We start from the raw sequence: 21,831 nt of genomic DNA on the forward strand, positions 1-21,831 counted from the left end.
CTGCCAACTATACCCTACGATTCCAAATATACCCAACTACAATACCACTTGCCTTTTGGACTACAGGGAAAAACATTAATCACAAAAAAAAAATAAAATAAATAAAAAAATAAAGCAGCAACATGCTTCTAACACAGATTTAATGATCACATTCCAAACAAATCAGCATCAATGAAACCAATGACTTCCTCACTTACTCCATGCTCGCAATGACCCAAACAACAATGTTGCATACAATACTGCTACTACGGCATTTACCACCCCTCCCTCAGCAGCAAAGTCAGCCTCTGACATGTACATCTATAATATGCAAGAAAGCAAACATCCTCAAGCAAATGCAGAAAATTCAACTGAAAGAGCCTAGCAAGACACAGAAATCTGTGCACAAACACATTACATACAAGTGTGTGTACACGTATACATCAGCATCAACCCCCTTTACAAATGGGGCCACTCTTGTTTTCTAGCACAAACACTTACTGTCACCCAGTCAGGGGAGAATATCCCTGCACCCACAAAGGACAGTCTTCCAAAGTCAGACAGCAGGATGAACACCTAAGTTTGAGATATCTGGATCCAAACCCAACGTTTGGCGTTGAAGTAAGGCCAACTTAACTTACTGTTAGTTTTTAACCCCCTGCAAAAGCTCCAGCTCCGTTCCCTTATGGTATTCAGTTTTACTGGACTGTTACATCAACAGTGACCATCACCTTGAGATAATGTTCACTCCCGTGGGTGGCTAAGATACGTATAAATGTTGTTAGGCATGGGCATACACCACTCCAAAAGTTAAAATGTTTGGTAGACTGACCCACAAATGAATAGCACTCGCTCACTTTTCACAAATAATTTCTGTATATTCTATCTTCAGGAAATGATCTCTAACATTCTACATTTACCAAAATTGGCATTTTCTACTAGCTTAAGTTGTGTCAGCAGAAAGCAAAGTGGAAAAATATTCAGAAAAAGGTAATATCACATAAGCTTTTCATTCTGCTTTGTTGTACACGCGATTCAACTGCTTTTATTTTTAGGCATGTTAAGCTTAAATACATTGCTCTATTACTACCTTAGTATATGTGCTTTGATTGCCAAGGAATGAAAACAGTAGAAACTTTGAAAGCATATGCTTTTGACTGCCAGTCAGGGTATTAAAACCTATGTAACATAATTCCCGGTAAAAATAATATAGCCAACCAATTCCATTTTAAGATAAAAAAACAGAAAGCAGGGTATGAGAACTGCTTTTACACATGTGTTGACATCTATCAACCTAACAAGCAATGAACTATACAATCCAAAGCACAATGTATTTTTTTTTTAAATAAAGGGTGATGGTTGTCATTATCATAGCTATCAGAATACAAAACTTAAAATACAGTTCTGTCACATAAGCAAAATAATTAGCTTGCCAAATATGGCATGAAAATTAATGCCTAGTACCAAACTCAATGCCAAGCTTTTCCTCCACAGCAGAAGAAAAAAATGTGCCTCTCCTCTTGGTGTATACCTTGTGGTATTCAGTTTTACTGCACTGTAAAAGTCCAGTACTCATCCTGTTAAGCCACTGAAGAAGTTAAATGGCAGCACTTCTTCAGCTTCCTACAGTGTGACCAGAGGTCAACTATGAATGCTCCACAGCAACGCTAAAATGTCTGCACAGTCCAACTCACTCTCCAATGTCCATCTAGCTACACCCAATCATTGCCTGTATTAAACACAGTCTACAATATACCGCAACTAAATACAATAAGTCATAAAACCCATCATTTAAAAATGAATAAATCATAAGATCCTTAATTAAAAAGTACAGAGTTAACAGAGAATACTTAACACGCAAGCACATTAAGTAACATTTATCTTCTTCGTTAAGGTTTTTTTCCCCAATAAAATAACAGTGGATACGGTACTGCTACTATAAACTCAAAATTATTTCTACGAACTCATAATCCTTGTAACAATGTCATAATCATTATAATATGAACGCAGGAGCACAGTGTATTTAACCAAAGTTTTAGAGTACAGTTCAGCAAAACATTTTTCAAAAGACATGCCCAGCTTGCCTCTGCTATTTTAAGTACATCCATTCCGTGTCAGTGACTGCATAAGAAAACATTTATGGATCCTTGGATCACTTGTACGTTTCTGGAAAAGAACAGTGGACGCGTCAACTGCACCACAGCACAGTCACTATCACACAAAATAAGAATTTGGTACCCAGGGTTAACATACATTTTAAGCACAACAATGGTTGAGTGAATGCAGGATGAGTGACGTTATTTTTAAATATACATTTTGGACAGATGCAGAAAATTGCTGTTGCCTCAAGTTGTCTTACAATTCTGACGACAGACCCTGAAGAGATGTTGCAGTTTCACTAAATAAAGTAGGGAGGCTAAGCCTGCTAGCAAGAAAAAGCATATCAAATTTCAGATGAACTTTATGGAGGTATACACTTTCACTAAATAAAATCTACCGCTCTACATGCAAACAAACGAATAATAATCGGCGCTTCGGGATATGCTTCAGATCTACCTTCTAAAAGATTAATTGCTAGTAAGAACTCTTATTAACAGTGCTGTCATTCTTTCGTACACGTACATTTGCCTGTATAAAAGTGTTTAACTATATCGAAATGACCAGAGCTTTCTCTAAAAACTGCCACAAAATATAATAAATAAAATTAAGACCATTACAATTGCCACTTGCTATTAATATTACCAGAGGCCTACTAAATGCTGCTACAGAAACATTACTGCAGTCCCCTAAAGGAAAATATTGAACGACACTCTCCCAGACACTGAATTTTGAGTTATTTAATTCTTGCTTACGTGTTTCAAGCACTTTTCCTTGAGTTTTTCTATGGTAAGATCCTCAGATACCTCCTCCAGCCACTCTGCCCCTTCCATAGTGCAGACATGGACCCTCAGAAGTCTCCCTGCAAATATCTTCTCCTCCTGCACAAACATTCTGGCTTTCCACTAAATAAACAACGATGACTAAGTAACAATCACTCCTTTTTCTGTCATATTTTATTACTCTGACACAACTAAACTAGTGCTTTTTACAAGTCTTGAAGTTATAGGACTACTGCCTCATAGTAATTGCCAGCTGCTCTTGTCAGATCACGTTTCACCCATGCTCCCGGAAAATAATGTGCAATGGATTGTGGGAAAGCTAGTTCGGCTCTCTAACTGTAAAAGGAATTAAAGTTTGAGTAACCCGAACTGTTTGGATGGACAAATGCAAGCGTAGCGCTCAACAATTGAATCAGGGACACTTTTAAAAATATATATTAGTGCTATTAACTTAAGAAATATGAATTAATATTCATCTTCTGAAGTAAAGAAGACGGCGATATCAAACTCTGGAGCTGTCTTACAAGGCGGATCATTTTCTGTTGTACCGCCCCATCTGTCAGAGACAGTCCTTTGATGTTTCCTCCCTCTTAAAGGAACGACGGCAGTTTTCAGTTTATCACGTAACGAATGTTTACAAGTGTACGTCCTAAACAGAAATATTGCCAAGAAGTCTATAACTGTCGTAATTGTTATAATTTATTAAGTAAATTATTTTTTCTCCAAAAGTCACTAACGTTAGTTAGGATTAAGAGGAGCAGAGTTAAAATCTAAGTCAAAATAAGGGCCAACTCAGATGTATGAGTGCAAGTGTGATATCAGTTATAATGAAGAAAACTTTGCAGACATAATTAAAGTGCATTCTACTATAAAGTTTCTTACATAAGTGCTGCTGTGACGTAACGTTGTTGGTTTGAGGCATGCGCAGTGTTAGTTGCTGAATTGGTGGTATCCGCTTCTTCACTTGTGATTGGTTCTCTTGAAAATAAATGCTTGTAACAGTAAACATACCTCTTCTTTCGCAAATGTGCATAGCAGTAATGTTATACTGCTTTGGTTAAGATTAAGTGCAACTACCCCTAAACCTAACGTTTACTTTTTCCCAGAGTATGTTCTTATCCTAACGCTATCATGTATACAAATGCATGCTTTAGCACGCTTTCTTATGTGCATTTTCATCTTTTTTTTTAATTCGTCAGAGCATTTCAGGTTTGAATAAAACCTTAACAGTACCTTATAGCTCTCAACCTGACATCTCCAAAATACGGAGTACTGCCTGTCATAATGTGGAACAAAAGGGCAAAACACGAAATACTAACTGTTAAATAAAATCAAGAGTTCAATACACAGGAGGTTCAGGTTCAAAAGTTTACTAGTGTTCACCAGGAGGCAAAAAACGTACAAGTACAGAATTTTGTCTGACATGAAACAGGAAGTATACAATTTTATATAGTCTTTACATTCAAGCTGTGCCCACCTTACTGATGTGGTATGTCACAGGGCATCTACATCACTCTAGCTTACAATGTTCTATTCATTGATTTATGCTGATGCTGTATATTTTAAAAAAGTTTTCCTCTGGTAACAATACGGCCTTGCTAACCAAGACATAATGTCTTTCTGTAAAGTTACTTCTTCAAGGCTTCAAACTAGTCCGAATACAATAGCAGATTCAGTCTTTTAATACACTTCTTTGTTCCCTGTAACACTCTCCCAACAGCTGCATGTTATCTTAGTAACACATACACAAGGCCAAATCATCCCAGCAGGAAAGAGCAGATTTCATTATTTCACATATTTAATTTCCTGACCCAGCAGATAATCACTTGTGAAAAGCATAAACATTAAAACTAGCTGAGCTGGCAGCTGCCAGGGTCAGAGGTCAACTTGCTACAAGCCACACTGCAGTTTCAAAACTACTTGCAATTACACATGAATTCAGCCTTTTTGTTATATCATTAATAGAATAAAATGCATTACATACTACTTTGCTTTTAAACTAGCATTTCACATATATTTAAATGCATATTTTTCTAATATGTTCCCTCCTATTAATTCTTTTTATTCTATTTTGAAGTATGCATGATGTCATTTTGTCTCCTAACCTCTTCCACTAAGGATTTTCAGCTAGGTGAGTCATTCGATCTATACTTCGGAAAAAGTTTAATCTGAGATCAATTTTTCAATTTCGATATCTTGGTACAAAGTTTCAGTAACAGATACATCAATAAAATCTTTGATTACTCTTTTCATGCAGGGAATTCCACAACAAACACATGCTCCTATTAGGAGTATACCCACACAAATAGCAATCAGAATATTCATTAGGATGTAACCCCACCCCCCCGAATAGATTCTGGAAAAAGTCCGTCAGTGGGTTTGGGCCTGGTTCAGTCATGACTGATACTTGCTGAATTACCTCTAGGTGGTTGTTAATTTCATGCCTATTGTCTGGTATGTATGCACAGCATTCTTCTTTGATAAGCGCACACGTACCACCTCTCGCCATTAGGGTGAAGTCAAGAGCCATTCGATTTTGTAGCACAACAGTTCTCATTGCATTCAGTTCATCAGTCACCAGTTCTAGGACAGAGAAAGTTGCATTACTCATTACTTCGAGAAGTTTCGACAGCTTCCTCAGCTCCCAGATCGATTTGACTGCTCCATATGCTGGGAATATTCCTGCCCAAGATATAACACTGTCACTCAAATCCATATGAGTCAATTTGCTTTTGTTCTTTACGTTATTATGGTCTTTCCAGCCAGCTTCGATCCATCCTACTGGATTTACAGGTTTCTCGACTGGACCTCCAGGTTTCCGAGCTGCTTCTCTCACGTTTTGTATCTTTCCCAAAGGTAATTCTGCAGTATGTCTTATTGCCGGAGCCAGATAACCCAAAAAACAACTGCCGGACCAGTTCTCAGGTAGCCATTTATATGCCTTTTTCCCACAAATAAAATAACAGTTTTCTACTTTAGTACTAATAAGCATTAACCCTGCATGAAACATTTTCTGGTCTATAACTGACAATTGTTTAAATAAAACAGGATTCTTGCAAATTTCATTCATGGTTGTTTTCATTGAGTTCAAATATGAGTCATAATTAGTATTGCAAAGAATATTGCCATTACTAGTCTTAATATAACACCGATAAGATATTGTTATATTACAATTGCTCCAGCCCACCTGGAGAGTGTCATTTTTGTAAAAACATACAATTCCCTTTTGTGTGACAGGTAAAAATAAAGCTATTTTGTCCTGTGATTTCACAGTTCCTGTATCAAAAAGTAAATTCTCCCAAGTCTCATTTATCCCCAAAGGGACAGCGGACATTATCAGTCCTCCATATGCTGTTGATATAGCTGTACAAACCCAGCAATTCGAAATGTTCATAGTCTCTGCATATACACGCTTCATAGCTAGGTATGTGTTAAAATTTGGATGCCAGTCTATAGACGTTTCGTCACCCCTTCCCACTTTCACTTGTGTGGTTGAGTGAAGGAAAAACCATAACAAGAGGAAAATTGTCACAATTATAGTCAATAAATGTATACTCAACAAAATGATTATGCAACATCTCTGGGGTTGATCTAAATTTCTATTCGCTTTGTTCTTGGCCATTTTGCCTTTGTTGTATATCAGTCACAAAGTTTTTATCAAGTTGAAAGTACTTTACCAGTTTGCAGTGTGTCAAATGAACCCAGGACGTCCTCTCAGCCACTCTGACTGCAGTAGGCGTTGCCAACAGTACCTGGTACGGTCCTTCCCACTTTGGACTTGCCCAATTCTTCCTCTTCGTCACTTTCAGCCACACCCACGTTCCGGGATCCAAAACTGCTTCCACCGGTCTGGTCTGTTCCTTATCTAAAAAAGAGTTAAACTGCAAAACAGATTTATTTGTTAACAGTTTCCTCATATAACTAGCTAATGAACTGTCAGCCTCTTGTTCTGTGGGCATGAGAGCTTTCCACTGGGGCACATAATATGCTCTCCCAAAAACCATTTCAAAGGGAGTCAAACCCTTCACATTTGGAACCGTTCTCATACTCAGCAGTGCTAAAGGCAGACAGTGTATCCAATTCTTTTGGGTCTCTTCAACTAACTTCCTAAGTTTACTTTTAAGGGTTCCATTGTACCTTTCCACCAGTCCTGCTGACTGTGGGTGGTAGGCACAATGGTTTTTCAAGGAGATTCCAAAAAATCTTCCAAGTTGCTGAATTGTCTGATTGATGAAATGTGTGCCATTGTCACTATAAATCCTTTCCGGAATGCCAAACCTAGGGATTACTTCTTTTATCAGGGCTTTCGCCACTGTTGCTGCATCCAGATTTTTAGTTGGAAAAGCTTCTACCCATTTAGAAAACATATCTACAATGACTAAACAATATTTTTTCCCTTCACACATTTAATTCTATGAAATTCATACAAATAGTATGGAACGGATACGGTGGTATAGAAAAACTTCCTTGCTTAGGTTTAAATGCCCCTTGTGCATGATGCTTGTTACAAGTATGACAAGCTGCACAAAATTTTTTTGTGTAGTTTGTGAATCCATATGTTTGGAATATTCGGTTTACTAACTGTACCATCCCCCCTGTTGAGACATGGCACTGCCCATGGCTCAACAAAGCTACATATCTAAATAAATTAGATGCCAATATCGTTTTTTTTCTTTGGAAATGTACAGTCCATTTTCAAGAATTGTGCCTTGTTTTTCTCATTTTTGTTTTTCTGCTTTTGTAGTAAGCATCTGCATTGTTTTCAACATGTCTAAATCTAAAATCTCAGAGGGTTGTAATTCTTCATTCAAAAGTAAAGTTTCTGAGTCTGAGGCCGCTTGCTTTGCAGCTGCATCAGCTCTTGCATTGCCTTTCGAAATTCTATCCTGTTGTTTTGTATGAGCTATACATTTGCAAATAGCTACTTTGGTAGGTAACTGAATAGATTCTAATAATTCCAAAATAAATTGTGCATGATTAATTGGTTTTCCACTAGATGTTATCATTCCTCTATTCTTCCATTGTTGCACAAATACATGTACTGTAGAGAAAGCATACTGACTATCAGTATATATGTTTACACATTTGTCTTTTGCTAAAGTACATGCTCGTGTCAAAGGTATCAATTCTGCTGCTTGTGCAGATAAGTTATGTGGTAAGGACTGGGCTTCTAAAATTTCAGTGTCTGTAACTACTGCATACCCCACTAGATTCTTTCCTGTAGGGCTCCTTCTGCATGCGCCGTCTACTTAATAGGTTCATAGGTTCATAGGTTCATAGGTTTATACTAGGCTATCTGCCCTAAGGCATTTATAAGCCTAGCCCAAATTATTGTGGCTTACGCCACCCCTTATATGAAAAAATACTGTGCCCATTAGTTTGTTGTGCCTCTGTCCAGCAGTGACCCAGAGATGATTCGGGTAAACCTCGATCTCCCATCCACAGGTCTAGATTTCTCTTGAACAGAGTCAGCGAGGTGCTCTGCCTCACATGGACCGGGATTTTATTCCACAGCATAGGGAGTCTCTGAGTGATAAATCTATCCCTCCAGCACGTCCTATTTATATCCGTGCTAAGGTTTAAGTCGCTTGCTCTAGTGGTTTTGGTGGATTTGGATTTTTGAGGTGGAGCATGTCCATTAATTCCGGGTTGGACATGGCCTTGTATGTCAGGCACATGTCACCTCTGAGCAGACGGTATGCGACTGAATAGAGCTGGAGTTTCTTCAATCTGGCAGCATATGACAGATTTTGGAGTCCTTTATCCTTTTGGTGAGGAACTTTGGGGTCTCTCCAATTGCTGCAGATGTCGGGTGAGATACATCCCGAATGGGGCATTGTACTCGATCATTGGTCTGATAAGTGAAGAGTACAGGGGAACAATGACCTCACTAGATCTGGATGTGAATCCTTCATGATCAGGTGGGCAATGTAGAAGGTCTTTCTAACCACTTTAGCAATGTGAGTGTCAAAAGAAAGGCCACTGTCAACCTGGGTCCCCAGGTCCCTGATAACCTCTTCTGTGCTTAGTGGATTGCCACCTATATGGTAGCTTGGGGTTACCTTGTTTTTCCCAAAGGGTATGACTATACATTTTTGGCGTTTAACTTCAGGCCATGGCTCTGGCACCAGCTATCTGTTTCCGTGAGTCCCTTCTGAAGGATATCCGTGTCCGATGCACTTTCCACTATGGCCAGTTTGCAGTCATCTGCAAACTTTGTCAGCCAAAGTCCTCCCATGTTGGCCTGTACTTCTGAGAAGTAGATGCCAAACAATAGGGGCCAAGGACCGAGCCCTGTGGGACACCACTTGTGACCGGCTTGGAGTCTGACACAGCGCCAGCAACTCTAACCCTGTGGGTTCTGTCCTTAAGCCAGTTTGCAACCCATCTTGTGACATATGAGTTTACATTTAAGCTGGTAAGTTTTCTACAATACCCGAGTGGGGTATTGTGTCGAAAGCCTTTGCAAGGTCAAGGTAGGCTGTATGGACTGCCTTTCCTCATCAATGGCCTTGGTGACTATTTCAAGAAGTCGACCAAGTTCAAAAGGCATGATCTTCCCTTGACAAAGCCAAACTGGGTCGGGTCCAATGTCTGCAAGTCCCTATATCTTTGTTTATGAGCTCCATTATGATCCTCTCCATAGCTTTGCAGACTAGACTTGTTGCTTATGGGCGGTAATTACCAGGGTCCGTAGAGGCGCCACCTTTGTGGAGTGGGACCACAGTTGCCGTGACGCCACTCCTTGGGCACGTATCCTGTGGTAAGGCTGAGATTAAACAGCTGCCTTATGTGCGGGTTTAATTCCTCATTTAGCTCGTAGCACACAGCCGGGACACCATCCGGTCCCATTGATGCTGTGTTTTTAGCTTTAGAGAGCAGCTTTCACCTGCGCATTTGAGATGTCCGGGAGGCTACACTCGGCTGGGATAGTTATCTCTCCTTTAGGGGAGAGGGTGAAGTTTGCACTGAACCTGTCTGCCAGTATGTTGGCAATGTCTGTGGGTTCAGTGATTTTTGTATCATTTTGGACTAATTCTGAGCATATCTGTGAGTTTCCACCCAGGTTCCTAACATAGCTGGAAAAGGCCTTATGATTGTCCTTTGAATCCATGGCAATTTTCTCTCAAAATTGGCCTTAGTTGATTTTATGAGTGCTCGTATTTTTACTAATAATGATCAGGGGTGAGTTTCCTTTTATGGATTTTGTTCTATCATGTAATAGCTTTCTCCTCTTATTGTAAAGTTTGTTAATGGCTGGGGTCCACCAGACTGGACGTTTGCCCTTTGTGGAAAGAGTCTTGGTTTTATTTGGGATTGCCTGATCCATGCAGTCCTGGAGGTGTTCATAGAAGGCATTTGTAAGGGCTTCCGCAGCTTGGGTTGTGGTTTCCTCTGACTCAGGGGCCTTGAAGGATACCTCACCAGTCTTGAGTAGTGTGAAGTTTGCTTTAGAAGTTCTACACTATGGTCTTTTTGTTGGGGGTGGGGGGGGTATGTGGATTTCCAGTGAGATTAGTTTATGATCAGATCTCACCAATGAGGGATATACTTCCGGTGTGGAGCATTTTGTCCCCATGTTTGTGACAATGAGATCTAGTATATTTTCTCCTCTCGTGGGAACAGTGACTAGCTGTTCCATGGCATTTGAATTTATGACCTCCAGGAACCGTTGGGCTAGAAAGTTAGGGCTTGAGTAATGTTCCCAGTCTATATTTCGGTAGTTGAAGTCACCCAATATGATGGTGTTTGGAGATACATTTATACCCTCCAGTGTCTTCAGGAAGGCTGTGTGGGGTTCCTGAGTTTGAGAGGGTGGCCTGTAGCATGCTACAATTTGTAGAGCAGTTTTGCCTATGGTTAGTTGCACCTGGATGGTTTCGAAGCTTCATGCGTTGCCACCAACCTGGAGGTGTGAGTATCCTTTATGAATATGGATACACCCCCTCCTTTTGTGGAGTGGTCCGGGTTTTGGGGCCGGAACGCATGATATGAGGTAAAACCTAATAGTGCCGGGGTGCTCTCAGGAGCCTTGAACCAGGTTTCAGTTACAGCACGGACATCGATGTTCTCCATACTGAGAAGGGCCTCGAGTGCGTGCATTTTGAGATTTAGACTTCTGGCATTGAGCAGCATTACCCTCAATTTCTTCCCATTTTTGTTTTCTAGGGTGGTAGGTTTAGAATTTGAGCTTTGCCTAAAAAAGGCACTATGGGGGTGGCAAGAGCCTTAGCCAATATCCGGAATCCCAGGGGTGACACCACGGCATCATCCAAGGGCATATCTGTGAGATCTTGTCTAGGCAAGGTTAACTGTTCAATCTCTTGCAGGCAGCTGTGCAGTGTGCCATCCGCAGGAGTCGGAAGTAATGTTGATGGATTTAATGTCGTATATCATTCAATTGTCATATGAGGTTGGCTCAGCAGTATAGTCATACATGAAAGATGTCTAGCAGGAGAGAGAGATATGCTACTTTTTCTTGCAGTAAAATTATTGCGACTGCATGAGGCACTCTCAATGTGAGAGGGTGGAACAACACCACTGAGGCCGAAACCTGTACTGCCATTGCAGCTGCAACTACCGCTTGTACACAGTGAGGCAAAGATTGTGCCACTGGGTCTAACTGTGATGAATAATAGGCTATGGGGCGTTGTTTATCCCCATGTTGTTGCGTCAGCACTGACGTCATATATCCTTGCTTGCAATCTATGGTCTGAAAGAATCGTTTGTGATAATTTGGGAGTCCTAAAACAAATGAAGAAGCTATCAACTGCTTCAACCTGCAGAAAGCCGTTTCTGCTTCAGGTGTCCATTGTAAAATATCTTGTGCTGCCATTGCTGTCTTATATATCAAGTCAGTCAGTGGAGCAGATTCCAAAGCATAATTTGGTATCCAACTCCGACAAAAATTAGTTTTCCCCAAGAAAGACATCATTTCCTTCTTGGTTGCTGGTTTGGGTGCTTGCAAAATTGCTGTTTTTCTATCCTCGTCTAATATCCTACCTTCACTGGATATCACATATCCTAGGTATCTAACTTGCTTTTTCCAAAGTTGTAACTTACTTTTATTTACTTTGTGTCCTTGTGTTGCTAAAAATTTCAATAACCCTACAGTATCCTCCCTGCATTGCTGCTGGGTGGGGGCTGCTAGCAAGATGTCATCTACATAAAGTAGAATTTGACTACCTCCTGGTGGGGTAAACCCTGCCAGGTTGCTAGCCATTTCTTGTGCAAATATTGTTGGGCTCTCACAATATCCCTGTGGTAGTCGAGTATAAGTATACCTTTTACCTTGAAACGTAAATGCAAACCAATATTGACTATCAGGATGTATAGGTATCGAAAAGAAAGCATTACTGATATCTACCACAGAGAAATATTTTTGTTGCGGTTTTAAATCGTTTAACAAAGTATGTGGGTCTGGCACCGTGGGTGCTCTGGGTATCACTGCATTGTTCACAGCTTGTAAATCTTGAACCATCCGCCATTCCCCGTTTGCTTTTTTATCAGGAAATGGGGGTGTATTACATGGTGAATCAGGAGATTCTACCAAACTTCTTTGAGTAATGCTGCTATTATAGGCTTGATTCCTATTTCTGCATCTTTTCTCAAGGGGTATTGTCTTTTCTGTAGCCTAAATGCCGACTTTGGTGTAATTGTAACTGGTCCTGCTGTTCGAATAAGTCCTACATCTGACTTGCCTCTTGACCAAAGAGTCGTTGGTATTTTACTTAAGGCTTTTTCTTCTTCTTCTAATAAAAATGCTAATCAGCTGTCCTCGCTAGATTGCAAGTGTACAGCCGGATGTGTCTGTGTCAACCAATTCAACTTTTGTTTCTGTATTCCCTGTTCTGACAATTCTAAGTCAGTCTGTTTCTCCCATCTTGTTACCTTTTCTCCTAAGTCTGCCCATTTTACATTTTTGTTCTTTGTCAAGCTGACATGTGGTAATTGATTTGACCTATATAATGCAAGGAATTCTTGAGGTAATGAACAGCTGACTACACTGTTCCCCTTAGTATCCCAATACAAGGTACGTAAAACCAATCTAGTTGCGCAATTTCTGAACAATTCTTGCTCATACTCTCTATCAGGTCCTGGCGTAGTACAGTAGTACAGAGTACAGTGTAACAAATGCTGTCAATCAGTGTCGAGGGAGGGGGCTTTACTGATGGCTACATTCATCAGTTCCTCGGTTACTGCCCCTGGACCAGTCGTAACTAGGTCCTGGCTGTACCAGTAAAATGTTTCACCCTCCGATCGCACTACAAAAGTATCCATTTGCCTCTGTGCTTCCATACCCTGCACAGTCGGAACTACTGCTATGCCAAATATCTGCATAAGGTCCCTACCCAATAGGTTCACTGGACACTTTGCAGAAACAACAATTTTACTTCTTTGGGTCATATCTGAAACAGGGTCAGTTATTGCTATATCATGGGAAAGAGGTTCCCTGTATAGCTGTCCATTTGCAGCTTTCACTAGTATATAATCAGGTGATTCAGAATGTTCTGGTAACTTGGAGGGGTGTATCAGAGTCCGTGACGCTCCTGAGTCACACAGGAAGTTGACTTCCCTTCCCTCCACCAGAAGTGTAACTTCCGGTTTCGTATCTGCTAAGTAGAGCTCTAAGCTCAATAATGCTAAATCCAAAATTTCACTTTCTTCATCTTCCATATCTACTTGCACTTCCTCTATTCCTTCTATCACATTTATATTTGTCTTCTGTTTATTAACTTCCCCTGATGATTTCTGACTTTTGCATGATGTATCTTCACTATCATATAGTCAGTCCTCATCTCCCTTGTCTTCTGTAATCACCTTTTTGTTCTGTTTACAATTCCTCACTAAATGTCCCTTTTTTCCACACTTAAAGCACTCACCTCTCTTTTTCCTTTCCTCAAAATCTTCTGATCGTTTGTCAGACTGTTTGTTTCCCTGGGCATTTTTCTTGCCCTTTTTACCTGACTGTAACACAAATACTTCAGCTCCGTCTTCAGCAGTGAAGACTTGCGCCTTCTTTTTCTTCTTGCTATTAAAATGTCTTTCAGCATGTCTAGCATATCCAAGTAAGGCTTGTAGCCTACCTGTTTGATGGTCTATCATATGCTTCATAATGAAGCTACTGATAGGTGCAATGCAACCTTTCAAAAATGCATTTTTTAATTGTTGTTCATATGAGGAATCATTCACTTGATTTTCAGGAACTGTCATTCCGCTATGATTATTAAAACATTCCAATAATCTAGCATAGTACCCATCAATTGTTTCATTTTCCTGTTGTATGCATTGGTTAATGCAAGTCCAATCTGCTCTAGGTTTCCACTTCTCAGAGATTCGGTCTGTAAGACCTTTCACTCTGTTGTCTAATTCTGCGTCACTATGTGGGAGTGGTTTAAGCTCTGCATTACGAGGATTCCAGGTGCCACAAATCATGTGCCAGTCTGAACCTATAATTTGTCTTACTACTTTTTCTACTTCTTCCCCATTCAAGTGGTAACTCAACCTCATGCCTTGTAAATCTTCTAAAAATTTCGTAAAATTAACTTTCAGATGGGGGATTCCCTCAGTAGCTTTCCGGATATCCCTCCGGTGTCCATGGTCTATATACTAAGAGTGTTGGGTCCTGCCCTGCCTGTCCTGCCTGAGGATTTGGGACCTCTATAAGTGGACATATTTCTTCCTCACTCTCATCCTGTAGGTTTCTCTCTATTTGATATGATTCTGCGTCCCCATGTATTTTTCGTGCTCGGGACCTAGTTTCAATAGGATCTCTAACAAACGGTTGTGGTCTTGTTGAGACCTCAGGATAACACGGAGGCGGACCAGCCTGTCCACTCACTTCATATCCTGAAAAAGGAGGGAGCAAGGGAGGAGGAGGAGCTGTTGCTATTACTAAGTTATTATCTTCTTTGTCTAAGAATAATGTTTTTGAATTTTTAATCTTCTGTTCTCTATGATTTGCTTCCTCAATCCACCTGTGTCTGCCTGAGGAATGCCTAATTGGCGTTGCTTTTTTGCCTGACCTCCCGCATCGGATTTAAGTTGCTTAATGAGTTTAACCAGTGAAGTTTTATCTAATTTACCATCAAATTCATATTTGTTAACCCATTTTGTATAATACCTAACATTATCAGAACGTTGTGATTGCATGTATTTTGCGTCTTTGGTTAGGGGTGGATCTCGCAATGTTTTAGTGCACTGATTTCCCATGGTAAAAGAAAATGTTACGTAACCCTTCTTATCACGTGATATCAAGTTTTCAGTTCCTTTTCACAGTTTATCTAGAATAACTGCCTACCTTATTCTGTTACCCTGATCTATGACCAAATATACAGTAATTCCTTTTGTCCCTGATCTGCATAACAAATCTTGACAATAATATTTACTGTAACCTAGTCCCTGATCTAAAACAGAAAAAAAGGCAAAATCTTCCTACCTGAGCCTCCAGTATTGAGCCGTCCAGGATCCGCTCTTCAGCCACAGATCAGAAAGTGGCCAGCCTCTTTAAACGACAATTCAGTCGGAGGTCTTTTCACCCAAGAAGAACCGTTTCGGTAACTTCTCCTGTGCAGTATTCGACCACCAGTAGACTCTGATCTGCAGCTGTCTGAGGGATTTCCTGCTAAGAAGGACCAAACTGTTAAATAAAATCAAGAGTTCAATACACAGGAGGTTCAGGTTCAAAAGTTTACTAGTGTACACCAGGAGGCAAAACGACAAGTACAGAATTTTGTCTGACATGAAACAGGAAGTATACAATTTTATATAGTCTTTACATTCAAGCTGTGCCCACCTTACTGACGTGGTATGTCACAGGGCATCTACATCACTCTAGCTTACACTGTTCTATTCATTGATTTATGCTGATGCTGTATATTCTAAAAAAGTTTTCCTCTGGTAACAATACGGCCTTGCTATCCACCTGGTCAGACATAATGTCTTTCTGTAAAGTTACTTCTTCAAGGCTTCAAACTAGTCCAAATACAATAGCAGATTCAGTCTTTTAATACACTTCTTTGTTCCCTGTAACACTTTCCCAACAGCTGCATGTTATCTTAGTAACACATACACAAGGCCAAATCATCCCAGCAGGAAAGAGCAGAAGATTTCATTATTTTACATATTTAATTTCCCGACCCAGCAGATAATCACTTGTGAAAAGCATAAACATTAAAACTAGCTGAGCTGGCAGCTTCCAGGGTCAGAGGTCAACTTGCTACAAGCCACACTGCAGTTTCAAAACTACTTGCAATTACACATGAATTCAGTCTTTTTGTTATATCATTAATAGAATAAAATGTATTACATACTACTTTGCTTTTAAACTAGCATTTCACATATATTTAAATGCATATTTTTCTAACACTAACAACTTCATTTAAGAAATAGAATTGTCAAAATATGGTAATGTATACGTATAAAACATTGTTTTGAAGGATTCAAATGATTCGGTGCATACCTCTCAACTGTATTCGATTTTTCCTTACATATTAACTCTGTCACTTTTAATCCCATGTAAAAGTGGTGACTTTTGGAGAAAGGTGGTAGACTTTTACTTCAGAAAATGTATATTAAATTCACAGACTCTTATTCTGCCAACATCTTAAGTTAATGATACTAACATTTTAAAATGTCTCCCTGATTATTTATATATATGTGCATAATTCTGATGAAGTTTGTCCCTGATTCATTTGAGATCTAAGTATTTACCATTGGTATCAGCTAAAAATCTTCATGAATATGTAGCAGATCCTTTAAATATGGCACCGCGAGAAAAATGGACTCAAAATGAGGAACTCCTCATAAGGAGATACCCTTGAGAGGTATGTAATTCCTCTTTTAAGAATTTGTCAGCTTTGTTTCTTTAGATCATCGTACATATCACATTTTAAGCTTTTTGATAAAGGGAAAGAAAACAGAGAAATGTACATGTAGTTGCTTGTTCTTTCCCACCCGCTGAGGTTATAGGTTCATAGGTAGGTGCTAGGCTATGTGCCCGAAGGCATTTATAACCTACCCAAAATGTGTTGGCTTTTGCCGCCACCTTAGATTAGTTCCCTGTGCCTCTGTCCAGCAGACCCATTGAAGTGATCCCTGGGGTAAACTTCCTGTTTCTCATCCACTTGTCAAGGTTTCTCTTGAAGATGGTTAGCGAGGAGCTCAGCCAAATGTAGATTGGAATCTTGTTCCAGAGCATAGGAAGTCTCTGGGACAGGAATCTATCCCTCCAGAACATCCTATTTATTGTTGTGGTGAGGTTTAGATCCCTGGAGTGTATGGCTCGAGGGGATATGGTTTTCTTTAGGTGGAGCATGTCCATCGATTCTGGGTTGGACATGGCCTTGTATGTCAGGCAGAGATCACCTCTGAGTAGGCGGTATGCAACCGAGTACAGATGGAGTTTCTTTGGTCGAGCTGCATAGGGCATCTGCTTGAGGCCAGTGATCCTCTTGGTGAGGTACTTCTGTGGTCTTTCCAGTTGTTGCAGGTGTCTTGTAATGTACATCCCAAATGGGGCATTGTGATCTATGATGGGTCTGATGAGTGATGCGTAGAGGGGCCCAATGACCTCTTTTGATCTGGATGCAAACCCTTTTGTGATTAGGTGGGCCACATAGAAGGATTTTCTAACCACTTTGGCAATGTGATTATCAAAGGAGAGGTTACTACCTACTTGGGTCACCAGATCCCTTATTACGTCTTCCGTATTTAGGGGGCTACCACCTATGTGGTAATTTGTGAGTACTTTGTTTTTTCCAAAGGGGATGACTATGCACTTATTGGCATTTAGCTTGAGGCCATAGTTTTGACACCAGGTATCTGTCTCAGTGAGACCCTTTTGGAGGATGTCTATGTCAGCCAGAGAGTCAATTATAACCCTTAGTTTGCAGTTGTCTGAGAACTTGGTCAGCCATAGTCCTCTTGTGCTTGCCTGTACCTCTGAGAAGTATATGCCGAACAGGAGGGGTCCTAGGACTGAGCCCTGGGGAACGCCACTTGTAACCGGTTTAGAGTCAGACCTAGTTCCCATAACTCTTACCATATGGGTTCTGTCCATGAGCCAGTTGGCAACCTATCTCATGATGTAGGGGTTTATGTTCAGGTTGGTGAGCTTGTCTATAATACCTGAGTGGGGAATGGTGTCAGAGGCCTTTTCAAGGTCTAGGTAGGCTGTGGGGACCACCTTTCCCTCATCTTTAGCCTTGGTAACTGTCTCAAAGAAGTCCACCAGGTTTAGGAGGCATGATCTGCCCTTAACAAAGCCAAACTGGATAGGGTCCAGTGTTTGGAGGTTCCCAATGTCTCTGTTAATGAGATCCATGATGATGCGCTCCATAGCTTTGCAGACCAAGTTAGTCAGGCTTATAGGGCAATAGTTCTCGGGGTCTGTTGTGGCTCCACCTTTGTGAAGCAGAATAACCGTTGCCGTGCGCCACTCTGTGGGCACTTAGTCTGTGGAGAGGCTATGTTTAAACAGTGTTTTTAGGTGCAGGGTTAGTTCATCTTTGAGCTCATGTAGGACACAGCCTGGGACACCATCTGGTCCCATTGATGCTGTGTTTTTGGCTTTGGAGAGGGCTGTTTTAACCTGAGTGTATGTGATTTCAGGGGCACTACATTCTTCTGTTATAGTTATGGGCTCTTTTGGGGGTGAGAAGGGGGTGAAGTTTGCACTGAACCTGTCTGCCAGGATGTTGGCTATATTGGCTGGTTCAGTGTATTTTGTGCCATTCTGCACTAACTCTGAGTAGATCTGAGAATAGCCACTTAGATTCTTGACATAGCTAAAGAATGCCTTGTGGTTATCTTTGGAGTCCATGGCAATTTTTCTTTCGAAGCTAGCCTTGGATGATTTTATGGGGGAATGTAGTTTCTTGCTGATACTGATCAGGGATGTCTTCCCTTCTTGGGATTTTACTTTTTCTGTACTAGTTTCCTCCTTCTGTTGTATAGCTTGTTTATGGCAGGGGTCCACCAAACTGGTTTCTTTTTCTTGGAGGAGTGAGTTTCATTTTGTTTGGGATAGCATGATCCATGCATTTTTGTAGGTACCCATAGAGTGCATTAGTAAAGGATTTTGCAGCTTGGACAACGTTATCTTTTAGCATGGGAGCTTTGAAACTTCCCACCTCAGTCTTAAGTAACGTGAAGTTTGCTTTTGAAAAGTTTTTCACGGTGGTATCTTTGACCAGAGGTGGTGGTGGAATGTCGATATCCAGACTGATTAGTTTATGGTCAGATCTAACCAGCAAGGGGTTACCTCCGGTGTGGAACACCGGTCGCCCATGTTGGTGATGACCAGGTCCAATATGTTGTCACCTCTGGTGGGGGTATTGACCAGCTGATCCAGGGTGTTTGAGATTATAAATTCTAGGAAATGTTGGGCAAGCGAGTTTGTACTTGTTAATGTTTGGGTAATTGAAATCACCCAATATCAGGGTGTTTGCCAGGACCTTTATATTTCCCAGTGTTTCCAGGAATGTGGAGTGGGGGTCCTGAAACATGGTGGGTAATCTGTAGCAAGCTATAATTTGAATAGCAGTTTTGCCCGTTGTTAGTTGTACATGGCTGATCTCTGAAGCATCATGCTGTGCCACTAACCTAGAGGTGTGGGTATCCTTGATGAATATGGATACTCCCTCGCCTTTTATATTTCAGTCTGGGTTTCGTGGCCGAAATGTATGGTATGAGTTGTAGCCTGACAATAAAATAAAAGAAACTTGCATTTATTAGTAAGCGCTTTCGGTGTGGATCAGTGCCTCACCTTCATCAGACTGAAACAAGATAAAAATCAATTAACATTCTTTATATAGAAAAACGCTAACAATCAATGTATTAAAACCTTAATTAATTAACCCAATCGATTCTTAAAAGAGAAAACCTTCATACAAATTCTTCAAGTAATATACTGCTAAATTGCACTGTTTTTAACTTGAAGTCATGTGCAAGCATGAACGCATTTGCTTTATGTTGTTAAATTAGTTAAAAAAAAGAAGCAACAATACACATTAATTCAAAAAATGCCTGAAAGTTGCCATGAGTTAAAATGACATCAAGCCTTATAGCTGATTAACTGAACTAGCAGTAGCAAAGTTAATGGTTAAACAAACTATAAATTAGTTTGTAAACTAAAATGAACAATGTATATGTAAAAGTTAATTAATTAATTATTTTGTATATATATATATATATATATATATATATATATATATATATATATATATATATATATATATCGCCTATATAGTTACTAATAAATGTATATATATATATATATATATATATGTGTGTGTGTGTGTGTAAACCTAATAATATGGTAAGATATAAATAAAAAATAATAAATAAATGCAAATACAGCATTGTGTATGCCGTTTTGTATAAATACTAGGTGAAACAATACTTGTCAAGTGCTCATCTCCTAAGGGCATGCAGTTTCAAAACACATTTAATAGATAGATTTTCATTCAGCCCTGGTGGAATGGACACCCCTGTTTTTATTTGCCAGATAAGCTCATCAATTTCTAGTCATATCTGCCAAGGGCCTCCTCTAATGTCGTTGTCTCTATGTTGTAAAACTAAAAATTTAAAAATATGCCCAGGGTATTCTAAAATGTGTTTAGCCAAAGCGTTTTTAATGTCCTCCTTGTTAATGGCATAAAAATGTTCATACATACGCTATTTCAGTTTCCATACCTTTAACCCTACTAGTTGTAACTCTTGTCTTTTTCTCAAGTAGTGCTTTTAAGTTTTGCCCTCTCCTGTAAGTGATACGTGGTTTCTCACCTAATGTTTTGATCAATGTTAGTTTTTCTCTAATGACATTCCAATTTTTGTTTATAATATCCCTAATAAATATATAATCTAGGGAAAATGTCGATAAGAAGCTAGTCGTGTAAACCCTATTATTCTTATTATCCAATAAACAATCTATTGGCATGGGCTGTTGCTTTAACCCACTAAGTAAAGGTTGAAAATACCCATTTATTTTTTTTGTGGCAAACTTCTTGCTTGATGTTAACAATCAAAGAAACAGGATAACCTTACAACTAGTAGGGTTAAAGGTATGTTCAAATGTGGTATTTGCCCTCAGTGCAAACACATACTTGAAGGGACTAGATGTCTAATTAACAACAAAACATACATGATTGGTTCGAGATTTAATTGTGACAGCAAAAGCGTGGTTTATGCAGCCTTATGTTGCCAATGTAATGCTTATTACATTGGCAAAACCAAAAGGAAACTGAAACAGCGTATGTATGAACATTTTTATGCCATTAACAAGGGGGACATTAAAAACGCTTTGGCTAAACACATTTTAGAATACCCTGGGCATATTTTTAAATTTTTAGTTTTACAACATAGAGACAATGACATTAGAGGAGGCCCTTGGCAGATTTTACTAGAAATTGATGAGCTTATCTGGCAAATAAAAACAGGGGCGTCCATTCCACCAGGGCTGAATGAAAATCTATCTATTAAATGTGTTTTGAAACTGCATGCCCTTAGGAGATGAGCACTTGACAAGTATTGTTTCACCTAGTATTTATACAAAACGGCATATACAATGCTGTATTTGTATTTATTTATTATTTTTTATTTATATCTTACCATATTATTAGGTTTACACACATATATATATATATATATATATATATATATATACAGTTATTAGTAACTATATACGCAACAGATATATATATATATATATATATATATATATATATATATATATACAAATTAATTAATTAATTAATTAATTAATTAACTTTTACATATACATTGTTCATTTTAGTTTACAAACTAATTTATAGTTTGTTTAACCATTAACTTTGCTACTGCTAGTTCAGTTAATCAGCTATAAGGCTTGATGTCATGGCAACTTTCAGGCATTTTTTGAATTAATGTGTATTGTTGCTTCTTTTTTTAACTAATTTAACAACATAAAGCAAATGCGTTCATGCTTGCACAT

At 39.4% G+C, this 21,831-nt stretch overlaps 1 protein-coding gene across 1 annotated transcript in view; it reads right to left on the reverse strand.

The window, feature by feature from the left end:
• UBAC1 (UBA domain containing 1) overlaps window positions 1–3,329 on the reverse strand; it is a 256,346-nt gene extending 253,017 nt beyond the window's left edge. Inside the window, exon 1 of the mRNA XM_044058118.1 lies at window positions 2,832–3,329. Coding sequence (XP_043914053.1) covers window positions 2,832–2,969 — 138 coding nt within the window. The 5' untranslated portion in view covers window positions 2,970–3,329. The remainder of the gene's footprint in view (window positions 1–2,831) is intronic.
• Between the last annotated feature and the right edge of the window lie 18,502 nt (window positions 3,330–21,831).

The sequence above is a fragment of the Protopterus annectens genome, chromosome 16.part0, assembly GCF_019279795.1.
Source record: "Protopterus annectens isolate FY-2018-M chromosome 16.part0, PAN1.0, whole genome shotgun sequence".
NCBI classification, from domain to species: Eukaryota; Metazoa; Chordata; order Ceratodontiformes; family Protopteridae; genus Protopterus; species Protopterus annectens.